This window comes from Crocodylus siamensis, chromosome 5 (assembly GCF_052110815.1).
Source record: "Crocodylus siamensis isolate JL-2025a chromosome 5, ASM5211081v1, whole genome shotgun sequence".
Lineage (NCBI taxonomy): Eukaryota > Metazoa > Chordata > Crocodylia > Crocodylidae > Crocodylus > Crocodylus siamensis.
Genome location: NC_143399.1, coordinates 205143913 through 205158827, shown reverse-complemented (window position 1 = coordinate 205158827; position 14915 = coordinate 205143913). Strand labels below are relative to the sequence as shown.

General features: G+C 43.6%; 1 protein-coding gene across 2 annotated transcripts in view; it reads left to right on the top strand.

Moving 5' to 3' along the window:
- The window catches only part of SMARCC1 (SWI/SNF related BAF chromatin remodeling complex subunit C1), a 139963-nt gene that overhangs the window by 87328 nt on the left and 37720 nt on the right, over positions 1-14915 (top strand). Inside the window, exons 22-24 of one of the 2 annotated variants that reach the window (XM_090048004.1) lie at positions 7648-7703; positions 10429-10543; positions 11512-11663. In XM_090048004.1, coding sequence (XP_089904130.1) covers positions 7648-7703; positions 10429-10543; positions 11512-11663 — 323 coding nt within the window. Of the gene's footprint in view, positions 1-7647; positions 7704-10428; positions 10544-11508; positions 11664-14915 lie in introns of both variants that reach the window. The other variant, XM_090048003.1, reaches the window with a different exon arrangement.

The window sequence follows — 14915 nt, the reverse complement described above, 5'->3', positions numbered from 1 at the left end:
GGGCTCCAAATGAATTTTCTTATAGCCTTCCTGCCACCTTTTTACAGTGTAAGTGAAGCTATTTACAATTTAGAGGCAGAAACCTGCATAACCTCAGATAAATTTAATTCATCTTGCCCTGAAACTAATCATTGGATCCATTTTTCTTTCCTTTTCCACTTCCTTCGTTTGGCATTCGTGCATGCTGCTCTCAGTATAAGCAACAAGTGTTGAGTGGTGCGTCTGCCAGCTGGGAGGCCTCCCCTTGCTGCACTGTCTGCATATAATGGCTCTGCAGCTGATGTGACGAGACAGTTTTCAAAAGCCATCAACTGCTACCTGGTTCAACTTGGCAGCCTGACTTGACTCTTAATAAAACAGTATTTTATTATTGCAGTCAGTAACAGACAACTCTGAAGGATGTCAGGGCTTTAATTATGCCCGTTTTCCTATGTTCAGTAATTTCTTCCCACATTTTTCTTGGGAGCAGGTTTAGTCTGATCCCAGTGGGGAACTTTTTTTTGAAAATTTTGGGAATGTTTTTTTCCCCAACTGGGCACAGGACTCCATATGTGGCTTCCCCAGTGCTGAATAGAGGGCAAGAATCACTGAGTCTGGCCTTGGAGCTGGTTCCCCAGCCATGGGACTGTGGAGTAGTCGAGGCCACAGTTGCCCAATTTTTCCATGAGGACATCATGGGACACCAAGTCAAAGGCTTTTTTAACCTTCAAATATATGATAACCAACCTCTTCCTTTTTCTCCAGGTGATACGTCACCTGGTCATAGAAGGAAATGTGGATGGTCAAGCAACAAACCCATGCTGGACACAGGACTCCAGATGTGGCCTCCCCAGTGCTGAATAGAGGGGAAGAATCACTGCCCTCCATTTGTGGGCAGCACTCCTACCAATGCAGCCCAGGATGCCGGTAGCCTTCTTGGCACCAACGACACACTGCTGGCTCCTGTTCAGCTTCTTGTCCCCTGTCCCCCCCAGGTCCTCTTCTGCAGAGCTGCTGCCCAGCCGGGCAGCCCCCAGCCTGTCCCTGTGCATGGGATTGTTCTGTCCTAAGTGCAGGACTTGGCACTTGTCCTTGTTGAACCTCATGAGATTACTTTTGAGTCTCAATCCTCCAATTTCTGTAGTTCTCTCTGAATCCTACCCCTCCCCTCCAGCATATCTGCTACTCCCCCAGCTTGGTGTCATCCACATCCTTGCTGAGGGTGTGCTGCATCCCATCTTCCAGGTCACTGACGAAGTTACAGAACAAAGTCGGGCCCAGGACCGGCCCCTGGGGCACTCCATTTGATCTGTTTCTACAAAGTGCTGTAAAGGGGAAGTAACTTCCTCAGCCTGATGAAGGGGTTTTGAACCTGAAAGGTTGCTGAAAATTGTTTTCCAATTATTTAAGTTGGTCTAATAAAAAATAGCAGATTCACCCAAAGAACCTTGTCTGCCAAAGGTGAAGTAAGGCATTTGGACATGACTAAGATAGTTAAGGATGTGAATTCTGTGAGCTCAGCAGTTTAACAGGCTCAGATAAAAGGGCTCTGGATTTTGGGGATTGGGAGGAGAGCAGGGAAAATGAGCCTTGACCATACTTGTCTGGTGCATGTAATACTACAAATGCCGGAGTCAGGAAGCCTAAAGCTCAGACTCTTTAGTTCATTGATTCAGTCATCTTGGTCAGAGAGGGGTATATGTGCTGTTGATTTGGCTACATCACCCGCTTAAAATGCAAGCTGGTAAGAAGCTGCTTCATTAAATAGGAGGGAGCCACCATATCACTACTGTATTGCCGCTGATGATAGCCTTGAGTAAGGTGGTTAACTTTTGTCCTGCTTTCCCCTTGTACACACTGGTGGCAGTGCATCCTGCCACACAAGCCTGGGAGACTGACTTAATGTTTATAAAGTGTCCATAGGTTTTTTTTTGATGCCAGTCCAGAAAAATGCAGTATGTTGCTTTATCTGCATGCTTGAGACATGTAAAACCAGGAAGGACTGAGGAATGTGATCTAGGAAGCAGACCTGCACTCCCCCATCAGGCAGTCAGGTGGGGATCAATGGGTGTCTTCAATCTAATTCATTGAATTACTATATATTATGGTCACCCGAGTCATGGCCACCATTTTTCTGAAGCATCAGGCTAAGGACTTTACTAATAAAAAAAATAAAACCTGCATTTTTCTTTTAATACCCAACTCGATATTTAAACAGGGTGGAAACGTAGTCTTTCATGCGGAGGCAGGAACAAGCAGTTGCACTGTGGGAAGAGGAAGGAAGCCTGTGTAGTACACATCCCTTCTTAATTTTAAGGCAGCTGCCATCAGGCAGCTCCCATGATTATTTTAATTACAACATTTTATCAAATGTAATCCAGAGTATATAAATAGCAAGGACTGCTTCCATCACCTGTGAAATTTCTCTGTTGTGGAATGCCAAATTGGTTCTGATCAGAGCAGGTCAGGCATTTTCCAGTGAAATGTCTTTTCCTCAGAAAAACGTTGCTTGCCCAATCAAAGCTTTCCATTAAATTGTTCTTCTCAGCTAGGACAAGGATTGTCTAGTACAAACAAGGAGCGGAGCAGGGAACATGCTTCTCTCTGAACAGGCAGTGGCCCATGGCTAGGGTGCTTTGCAGGGTGTTGGGCCTGGGAGCTGAGTACCTGCAGAGCCTTTGGTCACCGAAACAAGTGAACCGCAGCCTTCCACAGCATTCGCATTCGGCTATCACAAACCATTTGGAAAGAGCTTAATACAGAACAGGAAAACTTTTGAAAATTTTAGACTTCTTTGGGATGAGAAAAGCTTCCTGCCCCTGCTCTTTGTCTGATTTGGAGACCCAAGTGAGCAAAAACTTCATTGTTTCTTTATGACTCAGTTTCTAATCAGCAGTTTGCATAACCTTCTGCCTTACACACATTCCTTCAGTTCCTCTGGATTGGGATATTTGGGGTATTTCAGATTGCCAGGCAGCTTGGTGTTCTGGCCAGCCTGCACTTAAATAGCTTGCCTATTGATCTCCAATATGTTCTGGTTTCAACTTACTAGCTTGCCTCCTTTTTAAACATACCACTCTCTCTTTTTTTTGTCCCTGAACTCTTAATGCTAAGGAGAGACACCAAGAAGGAGGCTTTGCTCCTGGTGACGCATCTTGTTCCACGTGATCTTGTAGGGACCTGAACTCTGCCCCTGGGCAAAGCCAGGTTGGAGTTGGAGAGGTTTTGCTACCCTTGCCTTGCTCCAGAATCGCACCGATGCAGCAGTTGCATGCTAATCCTGTGTGCAGGTGTTTTTTTAATAACAATACGATTGTTACGTCCGTACCGAGACAGTCTAACCTGGGTGATTTCTGTGCTGTTGCCGGATTGCCAAACCCTTCCAAATCCGGCTTTCTCTTTTCAGAGGGCAGATTCATCAGGATGTGCCTCTAGATTGGGTACTTAGGATGGGAAAATTTTGCCTGTGTCAGAGAAGATGAAGGGGACCGGTTTTCATTTTATGTCTAATTCTTTGTTGCTTCCAGGTTTTCTTTTCTCCTACATGTATGTGGCATTTCTGTTGGAGACAAAGTTTCTGTCTTCAATGCCTTGTCTGACTCCAGGGCAGAAAGCTTGTTTGGCAAAGTCTCACCGTACCTGTAGCATGATTTGGGGTTTTATCAATCAGTGCTTCACGCTACACTTTTTAGGTAGCTGGACTGAGTCTGTTTGTTACCCATGCAGTCTCAAAGTTGGTCTGCTGTGGCCAGCAATTTGAGGCATGTCAGCGTGGGGCAGAGCCCATGATCTAATGGGAAGGATGCTTGTGCATTCCCAGTGCCTCTGCATAATGCACTTCCGGTTCTAGTGTGTTGTGCTGCATTGTGTCTTGTAGATGTGTGTGCCCTGGAAGTACAGCCCCTTCAGGCTTTGAGGAGGGCTGTCATTTCTCCTTGTCATGCCAGCTTTTTCCTGTCACCTCTGTATTGGCAGCTTTTCCAGATGCTGCTTACGCTAGTGTTTCTTGGCCTTCTCGATAAACCATGTACAAAACATTTGGAATGACTCGCCTGTTGCTTAAATAGCTTCATTACAATCCAGTGTGGTATATGTGTTTCTGCTAATCCCAAAGGCCCCTGTCTTTATTGGCACTGTCATTAGTAGCAACATTTGCATAAATGTTCACTAAAAGACTAGCTTAATTAATAAACTGGATGTCGGTACGAAAAGACCTGTCGTAATGACAAGAGTATAGTGGTATGCTAAGTAGCTTGAAATGAGGCTAATTACTGTTAAAAACACACTTTTTATCGATAGCCACACATCTTGTAATGGGTAACAGTTTTACTGATGTTTTTTGGCAAAACGTGATGTCTCCCACTCCTGCATCCTTTTTCTCCAGCCTACCCATGATTCAGTTGTTGTGCAACGTGACTTTCCTTTGCAATTACCAAGATCGGATGTCATAGCGAAGTAAGTAGGCAGCACTCAATTCAGACTATAAATGTTAAGCGACTAGAACCTCTGGCTGACACCCTCATTAGATCACTCAAGGAATAGCAGGTGATTTAACGTCCAGATGTGGAGGGAAAGCCCTTGGCTTGGAACGCTTGAATTCTAACCAGCCATCAAGCAGGCAAAAGATACAACAGCAACAAGAAGCAAGCGATTGAATGATGAAGGTTAATTCTTTGTCAATGAGGATCCCACTGTGGACTCTTGAAATAAGGCCAAGCTTTTTCCTAGATGAAGCATTCCCTGTCCTGCCCTAGATTCCTCTATGAAGGCAGTGGGGGGAATGCAATCATGACCTTCCCCTGGTCCATCTTACTGTGGTAGGCAGTGGCAGCGAGATGGGTGGCATCTGATATGGCCACATTGGACTGACATAGCTCAAGTGCCTTGCTCCTAATATCCAGAGAGCATACTGTGACTAGCGTCCTAAACTAGGACCCACCTGACACTTCCTTGAATGGTTGCTTGGCCTATAGTAACTTGAATTCTTCAAGGTGATGTGATCTGTGTAGATCCTGCTCCCCCATTCCTGCTTTCCCGATTTCTCACCAATATAGCGTTTGTGTTGCGAGGGAGAGTTGTGATCCCCTTCTCGCCTTCCAGAGGAAGCAAAGGACTTGTGCATGGTCCAGGGGGACATTACCAGTCAAGAAAAACCCACTCCCATGTATGTGAGGGTCATGTAGTCATGAGACTACAACATCTCAGACCCCAAAATAAGGAACCATGTAAGGAGATCCCACACTATGAATTTTTTCTTTTTACAAGTTCTATCTTTCACTTTTAACACTTCTTTGAGGACCTCTTTGTTCCTCAAAACACATTTCTTCCAAGACTTGGATATGAGAACTATGATGGGGCCAGTTATTGGTGAAGCTTACGGAGAGAAATGACTGGCAGGGAAATACCACAAGACCAACAGCAGTAGCTAAACTGAAGGGCCTGTAAGCCAAGTACACTGAGGTTATGCAGAACATCAGTTAAAGAACTGTCTAAATTAAACTCTACAGCTGATGCCTGCTGTGAAGGGGGAAGGGGTGTGACTCTTCAGGTTTTAACACTATTTACAACATTGCTGGAACCTCACAGCAAAGTATTTTCACAGTGAAGAAGTGACACTCCTCTGTCAGATTTGGAGATCTTGCTAAAACTCAGAACACCATTAGTCTGTGTTGGCCTGTCTGCAAATGGGAATCTGCAATCTGAAGTGCAGACAGTTTATGAAAAGAACTTCAGGAAGCTTGTGCTGAGCAGGGGTTACTCTTCTTGGAGTACTAAAAGATGAGGAGCTTCACTTGAGACTTTTTGTCTCTTGGAAGGAAGAAAATATCAGGGAAAATGTTAGACAGTAACCAGGTGAGAAGGAATGGCCAAGGTGGGTTTGTCAAGAGGAAGTCATGCTTGTCAAATTGATTTTCTTCTCTGGCATTTTAAGGTTTCTATGGTTGGGGAGGAAGGTTGTAGATGGAGCAGTAGGTATCATTAAGCATGGACTTCAGTGACAGTTTTAATACAGTCTCCCATAACATTATACTTTGACTTTATTACAAGTATCTAGATGAAACTATTAGCTGGCTGCAAAACTATTAGATCTTCATATCCAAAGACCCTAGGGGGTCCAGTTTAACAATTCCATTAATGACTTGGAGGATGGAATTGTGTGTGTTCTTAATAAATTTGTAGATGGATACAAAGCTAGGTGGGATAGTTTGAATCCTAATCCTATCCTCCAAAGTGCTGCTGACTTAGAAAATTTGCAAAAAAGATCTGAAATTAAATGAAATTCTACACCTTCCTCGAAGTGAAAAACTGGACACACTAATGCAGATGAGGTCTAACCCAAGCTTAAATTGTTCTCCAACTATTTAGTTGGTCTAATAAAAGATATCAGATTCACCCAAATAACCTTGTCTACCTATGTCCTTAGACGAATACAGCTACAGCCTACACCCCTGTAAGTTAGAGGTTATGCATTGAAACAGATTCCTTAGAGCATTGTTTCTCAACCCATGACCCAAAAGTAGGTCGCAAGAATATATGAAAGGGTCGCAAACAAACTTTTTAAAAATGGATTTTCCTTTAAAGGAGAAAAATGTGGGAAACTGAAGCTTTTCCCTTGCAGAGTTCCAGCCTTCAAGGGGCTGCTTGACCCCCCCCAATGCACTGAGGGCTGGGGATAGCGGGTCGGGAGTGAAGGGCACTGGCCACCAATGTTTCAAATGGGTCCTGGTACAAAAAAGGTTGAGAAACGCTGCCCTAGAGCAGCAGTCTATAGCCGGCTTTGGGCCAGGTTGAGTTGGAGGTGGGTGGGTGCTAGGATCCGGGTGCAGCTGCTGCTTTTCCCCATGCCGACCACTGCCACTTTCCCCTGTGACTGCTGCAGAAGCTCCCTGCCACCCAGTGCCCCTGGAGCTTGCCCACAGGCTGGTCTCTGTCCTAGAGACTGTGGCATCTTCATCATTTGAAGTTTTTAAGTGCAAGTTTAGCTAGGATGGATTAGGCAGGAATGATACTGCCTTGAGCAAGGGATTGGACTAAATGACCTCCCTGAGGTCCTCTTCCAGCCCTACTTTTTTGTTCTGTGACTTCTAAGACTGGACTGTTTACACAACTTAAACAGTTGGTATAAAATATTGTAAGAAGGTGTCCACCTGTTTTGGTGTCTTGCAGCCTCCAGCATTTAAGGTCTAAGTGAGAGAGAGGAAGAGAGGAAAAAACCCTGGTCAGACCCATTTCACTCTCCCTTTCAACATCCGCTCTCTGCCACTGTGACACACATGATCCTGGACAAGATGGGCCCTTGGTCTGATGCAGTTAATGGCAGTTCTTATGTGAAATTATAGCATCACTTGGATGTTACAGAATTGCAGGATAGCCCTGACCTTTTATAGGGCTGTGACTGTGGACTCCTCCCATTTTCCCAGGTGATCTGTATATTTCCAAAGAGCACATGGACTTTAATGTCATCTGACCTGATATATCTTCCTTTTAAACTAAGGCCAGTATAACTTGGCTTAAGTATCTAGGTATCCAGTGTTGCATAACTTTCTCAAACCAATCTTTAGAGTAGAGCAGGAGACCTCAGTAAATTCTGCAATTAATGATCAAGTATGATAGTCATAATGGCTCTAACTGCTGACTTACGTGTCCTTGTGTTTCTTCTCTTCACAGATGGAGCTGAAGAAGAAAAAATGGAAACCGAGACAGACGGGCAACAGTCAGAAAAGGTGAGTATCTGAGCCTTCAGTCTTTGTGTGGTACTTGCTGAAGTTTGCCATTTGCAATTAAGTTGGCAATAATTATTACTTTTGTACTGCAACAACATCAAAAATCATGGCAGCATTGTGCTAGCCACTTTACACATGTATAATGAAAACTTGCACCCTGCCCTAAATGGCTTGCAATCGTAGAGCACCTGATTTGGCCTCAACTTAGTGTTTGGGTCACTCTGCTGTTTTAAGATTGCTCAGGGTGGAGTTGTGGGGGCAAAGTGAGAGGAGTGAGTCAGTCTATCTCAGTCCCTGCCAGCCCCAGAGCTGCAAGAAGTACAGGGGTAGAAGTGGAAATGTCGATAAGAGCCCTGGAGAAGCTGCACTAGGAACTCCTGATATGTTCTGCACTAGAACCATAGAACAAAAGAGTTGGAAAGGACCTCCAGCAGTAATTTAATCCAGTCCCCTCTCCAGTGGTAAGATCATCCCTATTCAAACCATCCTATACAAATCCACGATCAACTCCTTAGCAAAACTACACAGTTAACCCAGACACGATACAAGGCCTAACTCCCTAATTTGCCACAAGTAAAACAAGGGGACCGTGGCAACCAATGTGCTGCTGCTGGAAAGGTTGTTTAAAATACACTCGAGAGATCCAAGGAAGAGGGCACACTCCCATCAAAATCCCCAGTATTGGCTGTGGCCAACATCCAGTGGTTTTGAGAGAGGCAAAAAAACCCAAAAAAACCCTGACATGTTGCAGCAGGAGGGGGAAAAAAATGTCCCAGTCCCAGTGGCAATCAGCAAAACCCAAAAGCATGAGACATACCCATAGGAGAGCATAGGCATTGTTGCTCTTAGATCATCCCTGCGCAATACCTGTTCAACCTTCTCTTGAGCACCCCAATGATGGAGAGTCCACGGCTTCCCTAGGCATCTGTTCACTACTGCACTGCTCTAACAGGGAATTACATTTTTCCTGATATTCAGTCTAAACCTATTTTGCTGCAGCTTCAAGCCATTGGTCTGCATCTTGTTCTCTGCAGCAACAAAAGGTGTTGCAGCGACACTGATTCAGGATTTGAAACATCACATGTGAGCCTTGTGGCTCCACTTAGCTTCCTTCAGTGAGAAATTGTCTCCTCAGGGTTGAGAACCATTCACTGGGTACAAGACCAGCAGAGAGGAGTGCCATCCAAGAAAGTTTCCTGTTTTTAGAACTTTCTAAAACATTGTGTTGCACTGTCCGTGTAACCCATTTTCAGAGCTGGCATATAGAGGATGTTGAGAGGACAGAAACAACAAACATTATTCTTGCATTTCCATTTTGGGTATCATTTGGAGCTGGTGGGCAGCTGGAGTGAAGTCTTTTGTCCATGGAAGTGTTCCAGTGCAGGTCATGATGGCATAGGGGTCTTCTGGCAGTGTGACTTGGCCCTGGTTTAGGGCTTGTTCCTACATTAATTGCAGTCAGAGGCAAATTCTTGTTGGTTTCAGCGTGTGCAAGATCAAATGCTCTTCTACCAAGCGGTCTGGTCTGCCTGTTCCATCTATTTATCTTCATGGAGAGTATCAGTAGGAGAAGACACTTGTGACAGTGACTTGGTGGGCAGTAGCTCCTTTCATACAGCAGAGCTGTCCATTGCTAAAGGCAGTGACTTCTGACCTGGACTGGATTCAGACTTGTGCCCTAGGGCTTTACTGAAGACAAAGCTTTAAATTGCTGTGGTTGCTCTTATCTGTCATACTTCCTTGTCATCCCATTTTTTCAGTCAAATAAATGAAATGTTACTGGCTATAATAGCATGCAAAGTGCATCGTTCTAGATGTTACTTCTTGCTTACTGTATTCTTCTCTTGCATAATTTTTACATTGCTTTTTTGAAAGATGTGTAAATATAGCACATGGTAAACAAGAGCATGAAAATCATTGATCCAGACTTCTTGGAAAATGATTCATTATCTTGTAGAACAGAATAGATTGGACGTATTTAAGAGTTCGGATTGAATTCCAAATGGAGAAGTATTTGTCACCCCTAGCTTTATCCATGAAACCACTGCTGATTTTCTTATACAGTGTAAGGCCCCCGAGTTTTAAAAAGAGAGAATCCCTGAAGGAAACTCTTTATTCTGTTTACAAAAGTGTGTTCTAAGGAGTGGAAATGCTTATTGCTCCCCTCTAGCTACAAGGCAAAAAGGCTTTTTCACACAGTGAGTAATTAGGCTGCAGCTTCATGGCCTCAGATATATCTAGTGGCAATGAATTTAGCAAAATTCACAATAGGAATATACGTCTGGATTGTCATCAAGGGGATCCATGTTCATTACATCCAGCGTAACAGATTTTCCAAGGGATGCAACACCTTCTATGCAGCAGGTTTTAAGCCCATCCCTAACCAATAGGTGTTGAAATGAGATGACGGGTAGGAGCCAGGACAGGTCAGTGCATATTTCCTGCTGCCAAATTTTTGTTGCATCTTCAGTCAAAATATCTGCTGTCCATTTTTGCCTGCTGGGTTCCCAGACTGAATAGACTGTCTGATCCAGTGTGGTCATCCCTGTTTCCCCCAAAACCTTGACCTTGGTTTTCAAATGCATCTCAAAAAATTAATTAAGTTTTAATCTACCTTCCTAGGGATGTTGGAACAATTTTAAAATGGAGCTGTGAACCACACTAATGTTGCATGTCTCTTATCTTTTCTCTTCTGCTCTGCCTCCCTCTCCCTTCTACCCACCAGGTGGAAAGTAAAGGAGAAGGTGAAATGGAGGAAGGTGAAAAAGTTCAGGAAGGAGAAAATGAGAGAAATCCAGAAAAGGAGCAAGACAGTGAAGTGACTGCTGATGTCAAGCCAGGTAATAGATAGCGGCTGTTACTCAACTTCATGTTACCTTTAATAGCCTTTCTCCGAAGATATAGGAAGAGACTATAAACTTAATTGGGGCAGAAATATTTCCTCTCGCACATCAGGCCTGCTGCTTGGTTCGGCAGTAAATATTCCATTTTAATTTCACTGCAGAGCTCTAGCACTAAATTCTTTCATGAAAGCAATTTAGACTTCAGTTGGAGCCTTTTTTCATATTGTCAGTAAATGAGTAGGTGAATAAATTGCTGTACTAAAGTGGGCACATGCAGCATAAAGGAGTTCCCCCCAATTGCCATGGCACTGGTCTCTTCCACATGCAAAGGGGCAGACAGTCGGAGTTGCTTTTATGCTCAGAAGCTATCGTGCTTGCTCAGTTTCCACACATGGCTATGCAAGTCATTTGACCATTTGGGGATACTCCAATTTCTGAGTATTTTATCTTACACATTTTAAAATTCTTCAGTCCTCTTCTACGAACATTCTCTCATACTACATAGGTCTGACCCATCTCTTCTGGCAGATTTGCCATGTCTAGGGTTTTGGGAATAGGTAGAACAAGACACTAGTCTCAGTTTGCCTCTCCTGAATGAAGGTGGTGATGAGATGCTGGGAAGACAACTTAAGATTGGTTTGTTGTGAGACTGGATCAAAGATGGAGAGAAATGAACTGGGTAGAGAAGGCAGGGACTTCGGAGTGCCACCCTTGGCTGTTCCGGGAATGGGTAGGCGGGGATCTCTGGTGTGCGTAGTTCTGGAATTAAAATAGCTTTTGTGAAAACACTTGAAGTAGAGGCGCAAGAGTGTGAAACACCCAAGTGGGAACATTGTAATATGCTGATGTATGGATTTAGGCTGTGTGAGCACAGATCTGCATGCTATGTAACCCTACCCCTGGTGTGATAGTCATTAACACTGAAGTACATATGTATCAAGTTATTTTTGGCGTTTCTTTAGAAGAGAAGGAAGCAGAGGAGAACAAGGAAAACGTTGATGCAAGCAAAGACAAGGAGAGTGATACTGGGAAGAAGAAAGTGGAACACGAGATCTCTGAAGGAAATGTAGCAACGGCTGCAGCTGCAGCTCTTGCCTCAGCTGCCACCAAAGCAAAGGTTTGTTGTGTACAAATTTCCGTAGCCACTGACTTCCAGTTTTAATTGGGGGCGCTCGAAAAATGGTCCATTGTTCCAGGTCACAGGGACTTGAAGTTCTACTCTCTCGTTCTTTACATACAGCGTGTGCGCTTTCACATCCGCTCTCGGACCTCTTACCAGATGAAATCGTTTCCTTGTGATTAGGTTAAGGTTACGATTATAAATGTACTGAAGTCAGTGAATGTTCCTGAGAAAATCCATTTTATATATATATATATATATATATATATATATAAAAATATAAAAATAAAACTATATAAAATCTCATCTTTAAATGCATAAATGCATGCATGTGGGAGTGTCCCATAATGATTAAGATATAGGGCAAAAAGAGGCCAGGCTTGTCATCTTAATTCTGACACCAACCAGGATGCATTTTGGCAAATTGTTTCACTTGTTACCAAAATTTTTTCATCTGTAAAATAATTATAACACTGTTTCACAGGGAAGTTGGCATGTTTATGAAGAGCTTTGAAATCCTTGTGGAAAGCTGTATATGTACATTGGCTAAGAGAACATATTTTTCTGTTTTTTCAGTGGTCTTGTAAGCTGGCTGCAGCTAATCAAAAAACTTATTTTTACTTTGCCTTTTTCACATACTCTTAGATAAACCCAGGAAAAACAAAAATTATTTATCTGCAGGCTTTATCTAGTAAGTTTGTAGTTGGGATCGGTGTTCCACATGGCAACTCCTGGTTTATAACTTCTATTGTAGCCGCCTCTTAACTATCCCTCTTGATGCAACGTAGTGAATGCTACATCGTCTACTTCCTCCTCATAGTTAATGTGCCTCAGCTGCTTCTCAGATCATACTTTTCACTGCTGTTCTTTCTCTGTTCACTATTTATTTGTACTGAGCCTGCAGCAGTATTCTGACACCACAGACTCTGCAGGTTTTGTAATTCATTGTAGAAGATTGGGACCAGTTGGGTTTTAAGAGTGGATCACAGCACTGAATTTGCTTGTACAATTAAGGGCTCCAATTAATTGTTGGTCTAGGTTGCATTGGTAGCATTTATCTACCTGTGTCGTGTGACTGTATCATTCTGACTCCCCTTTAAAAAAAAACCAAACAAAAAACCCATGATCAGCTAGATTCACTCAAGTAGCATGGTGTGCGACTTGTGTTTCATGCCCCAAAGGCCATGTGTTCATTGACAGTCCCCCCCAAACCCCATTTTCCAGGGTTGAATGTCTTTGCCTTTTTTGTGATACTAAGTTCCTTGCCAGGCTCATGTTGAACAGACAAATGGAGCAGTCTCTGGTAAAGCAAAGTTATCTTCTCTGAAAAAGAAACTTCAGCTGGTTACCACATAGTTTTATGAAACAACTTGTCCGTGCATCTTTAGCAGAGCCTCTTGTTCTGTGGACAGGCTTGGCTCAAAGGAAAGCTACAACCATGTTCTTGCCTAAAAGAGGGATTTCTTTGTACCTCGCAACAAGCCAAGCTCCTCCCAGAACAAAAGACTTGCTAAGAATCTGCAGTCGGTTTGTTTTGGAGACCATGTAGTAACCAGCTGCAGCTCTTTATTCAGCGAAGACAACGCTCTGCCTTGCTTTCCCAGAGTCTTAACTTTGCCTGCTCTAAGCATCGTTAACCAGACAGACGGAGACTTAATAGCCTGGTTAGGCCTCTCACCTGGCTCTTTTCTCTGCCTCAACAAATATTCATTTGTGCAAAGTGGAACAGTTTGAGCCAAGAGGATTTGAGACCCCTGCCTTAAAATGCCTGGTTGTTGCCAGGGGTTTGAGACCCTTTCCTGAGAGGTGGGACACCGGGGCTTGGGTCTCTATTCCAAAACAGGCAGAAGGATTTGAAACCAGGTCTCTCACCCTAAGCAAGTGGCCTAATCACTGAGCTGCAGGTACGAGGAGTGACACAGTTGCCATGGTCACTTTTTTCTTAATTTTGAGATCAGTTTACGTTTTAAATATCAATGCTACTTTTTTCTAACTGGCAGCCTTACATTCAGCTTGGATGCAAAGGTCTAGCTGTGTTCCATTTCTTGCAACAACAGTATTGAGAATTAAGTGAGAACGTGCATATTGATGCTCAAGCTGGCACAGAAGCAACCCATGTTACCTGTGACAGCACTGCAAAGCAAACAGGAGTGCAGGTTCTCAGTAAAATAAGTAGATCACAAAGCCGTTCGAAAGGTACAGTTCTGGTTTGCTTGATCTCTGTCCGTGATGATGACTTTTCCTTACTCCTCTTTGTGCACTTCCAGTGGGAGATGCAGACAGTCTGTTTGAAAATGCAAAGACCCCTTAGTTTTGCCTCTTGGATTTGGATTATGTTGTTTTTTTCAGGTGTTGGTACAATAGTCAAAGTAGAAATTGGAAGAAAAGACAGTGAGGATGGGTTGAGTTTTTTGGTGTTTTTTCTTTGTTGTTCAGTTGTATTTGTTTTTTGGGAGGAGTCCCCCCCAACTTTTATGCTATTTCTATAGTACTGTATTAGTTGAGGGTCTCACTGACTTAACAGATGCTAAGGTTCAACTCATAGCCCCCCATCCATTTCACAGGTGGCAGAACTCAAGCATGGATGGGATTTGTTGCTGCAGCATACTTTAAGAGTCCGGAAGACCTCATCATAACCTCTAGAGCTGTGCATTTTCTGTGGGTGGGAGCGGTAGTGTAGCACAGTACTAGAATAGCCACACACAAGACGAAGTGCTTTCTTTTATTAGGTAGGGTTGCTGTGCGTGGTCCCATTACTTTTGGGGATAACTGAGCAGAATTGCCTTGCAGACGGCATTCTGAAATGGAAGGTCATGTGAGCAGCCATCTCGCTTACAGGTACAGTCAGGGAAGAGCCAGTCGCTAGGCACTCTGAAATGCTTCACAAAGCAATTAGAGCATGAAAGACCTTGGTTAAAGCCAAATTCTAGTTCCATAACGTGAAACTCTTTCAATGAAGTGTGAATCCTTCAGATCACCTGGCCCCCTTGTAAGGACTTTTATATGTCTGCATCTGCCTCTGAAACCCTGGGACTCTCCTGCTCATAACAAAACCTCTTATCTGAATGGTGAGCACTTTTGTTAAAGGAGCAGCTTCACTTCTGCACTTCAGACTGATGGACACTTTCAGGCAAACAATTGAGGCATAAATAGGCCTGAAACCTAATCGTACTTTTGAAAGCCTTCCTGCATCAAATAAAGCTCATTCCTCTTTTCTTCCTTTTGTAACGTGTCAGAGGCTTAATGTAT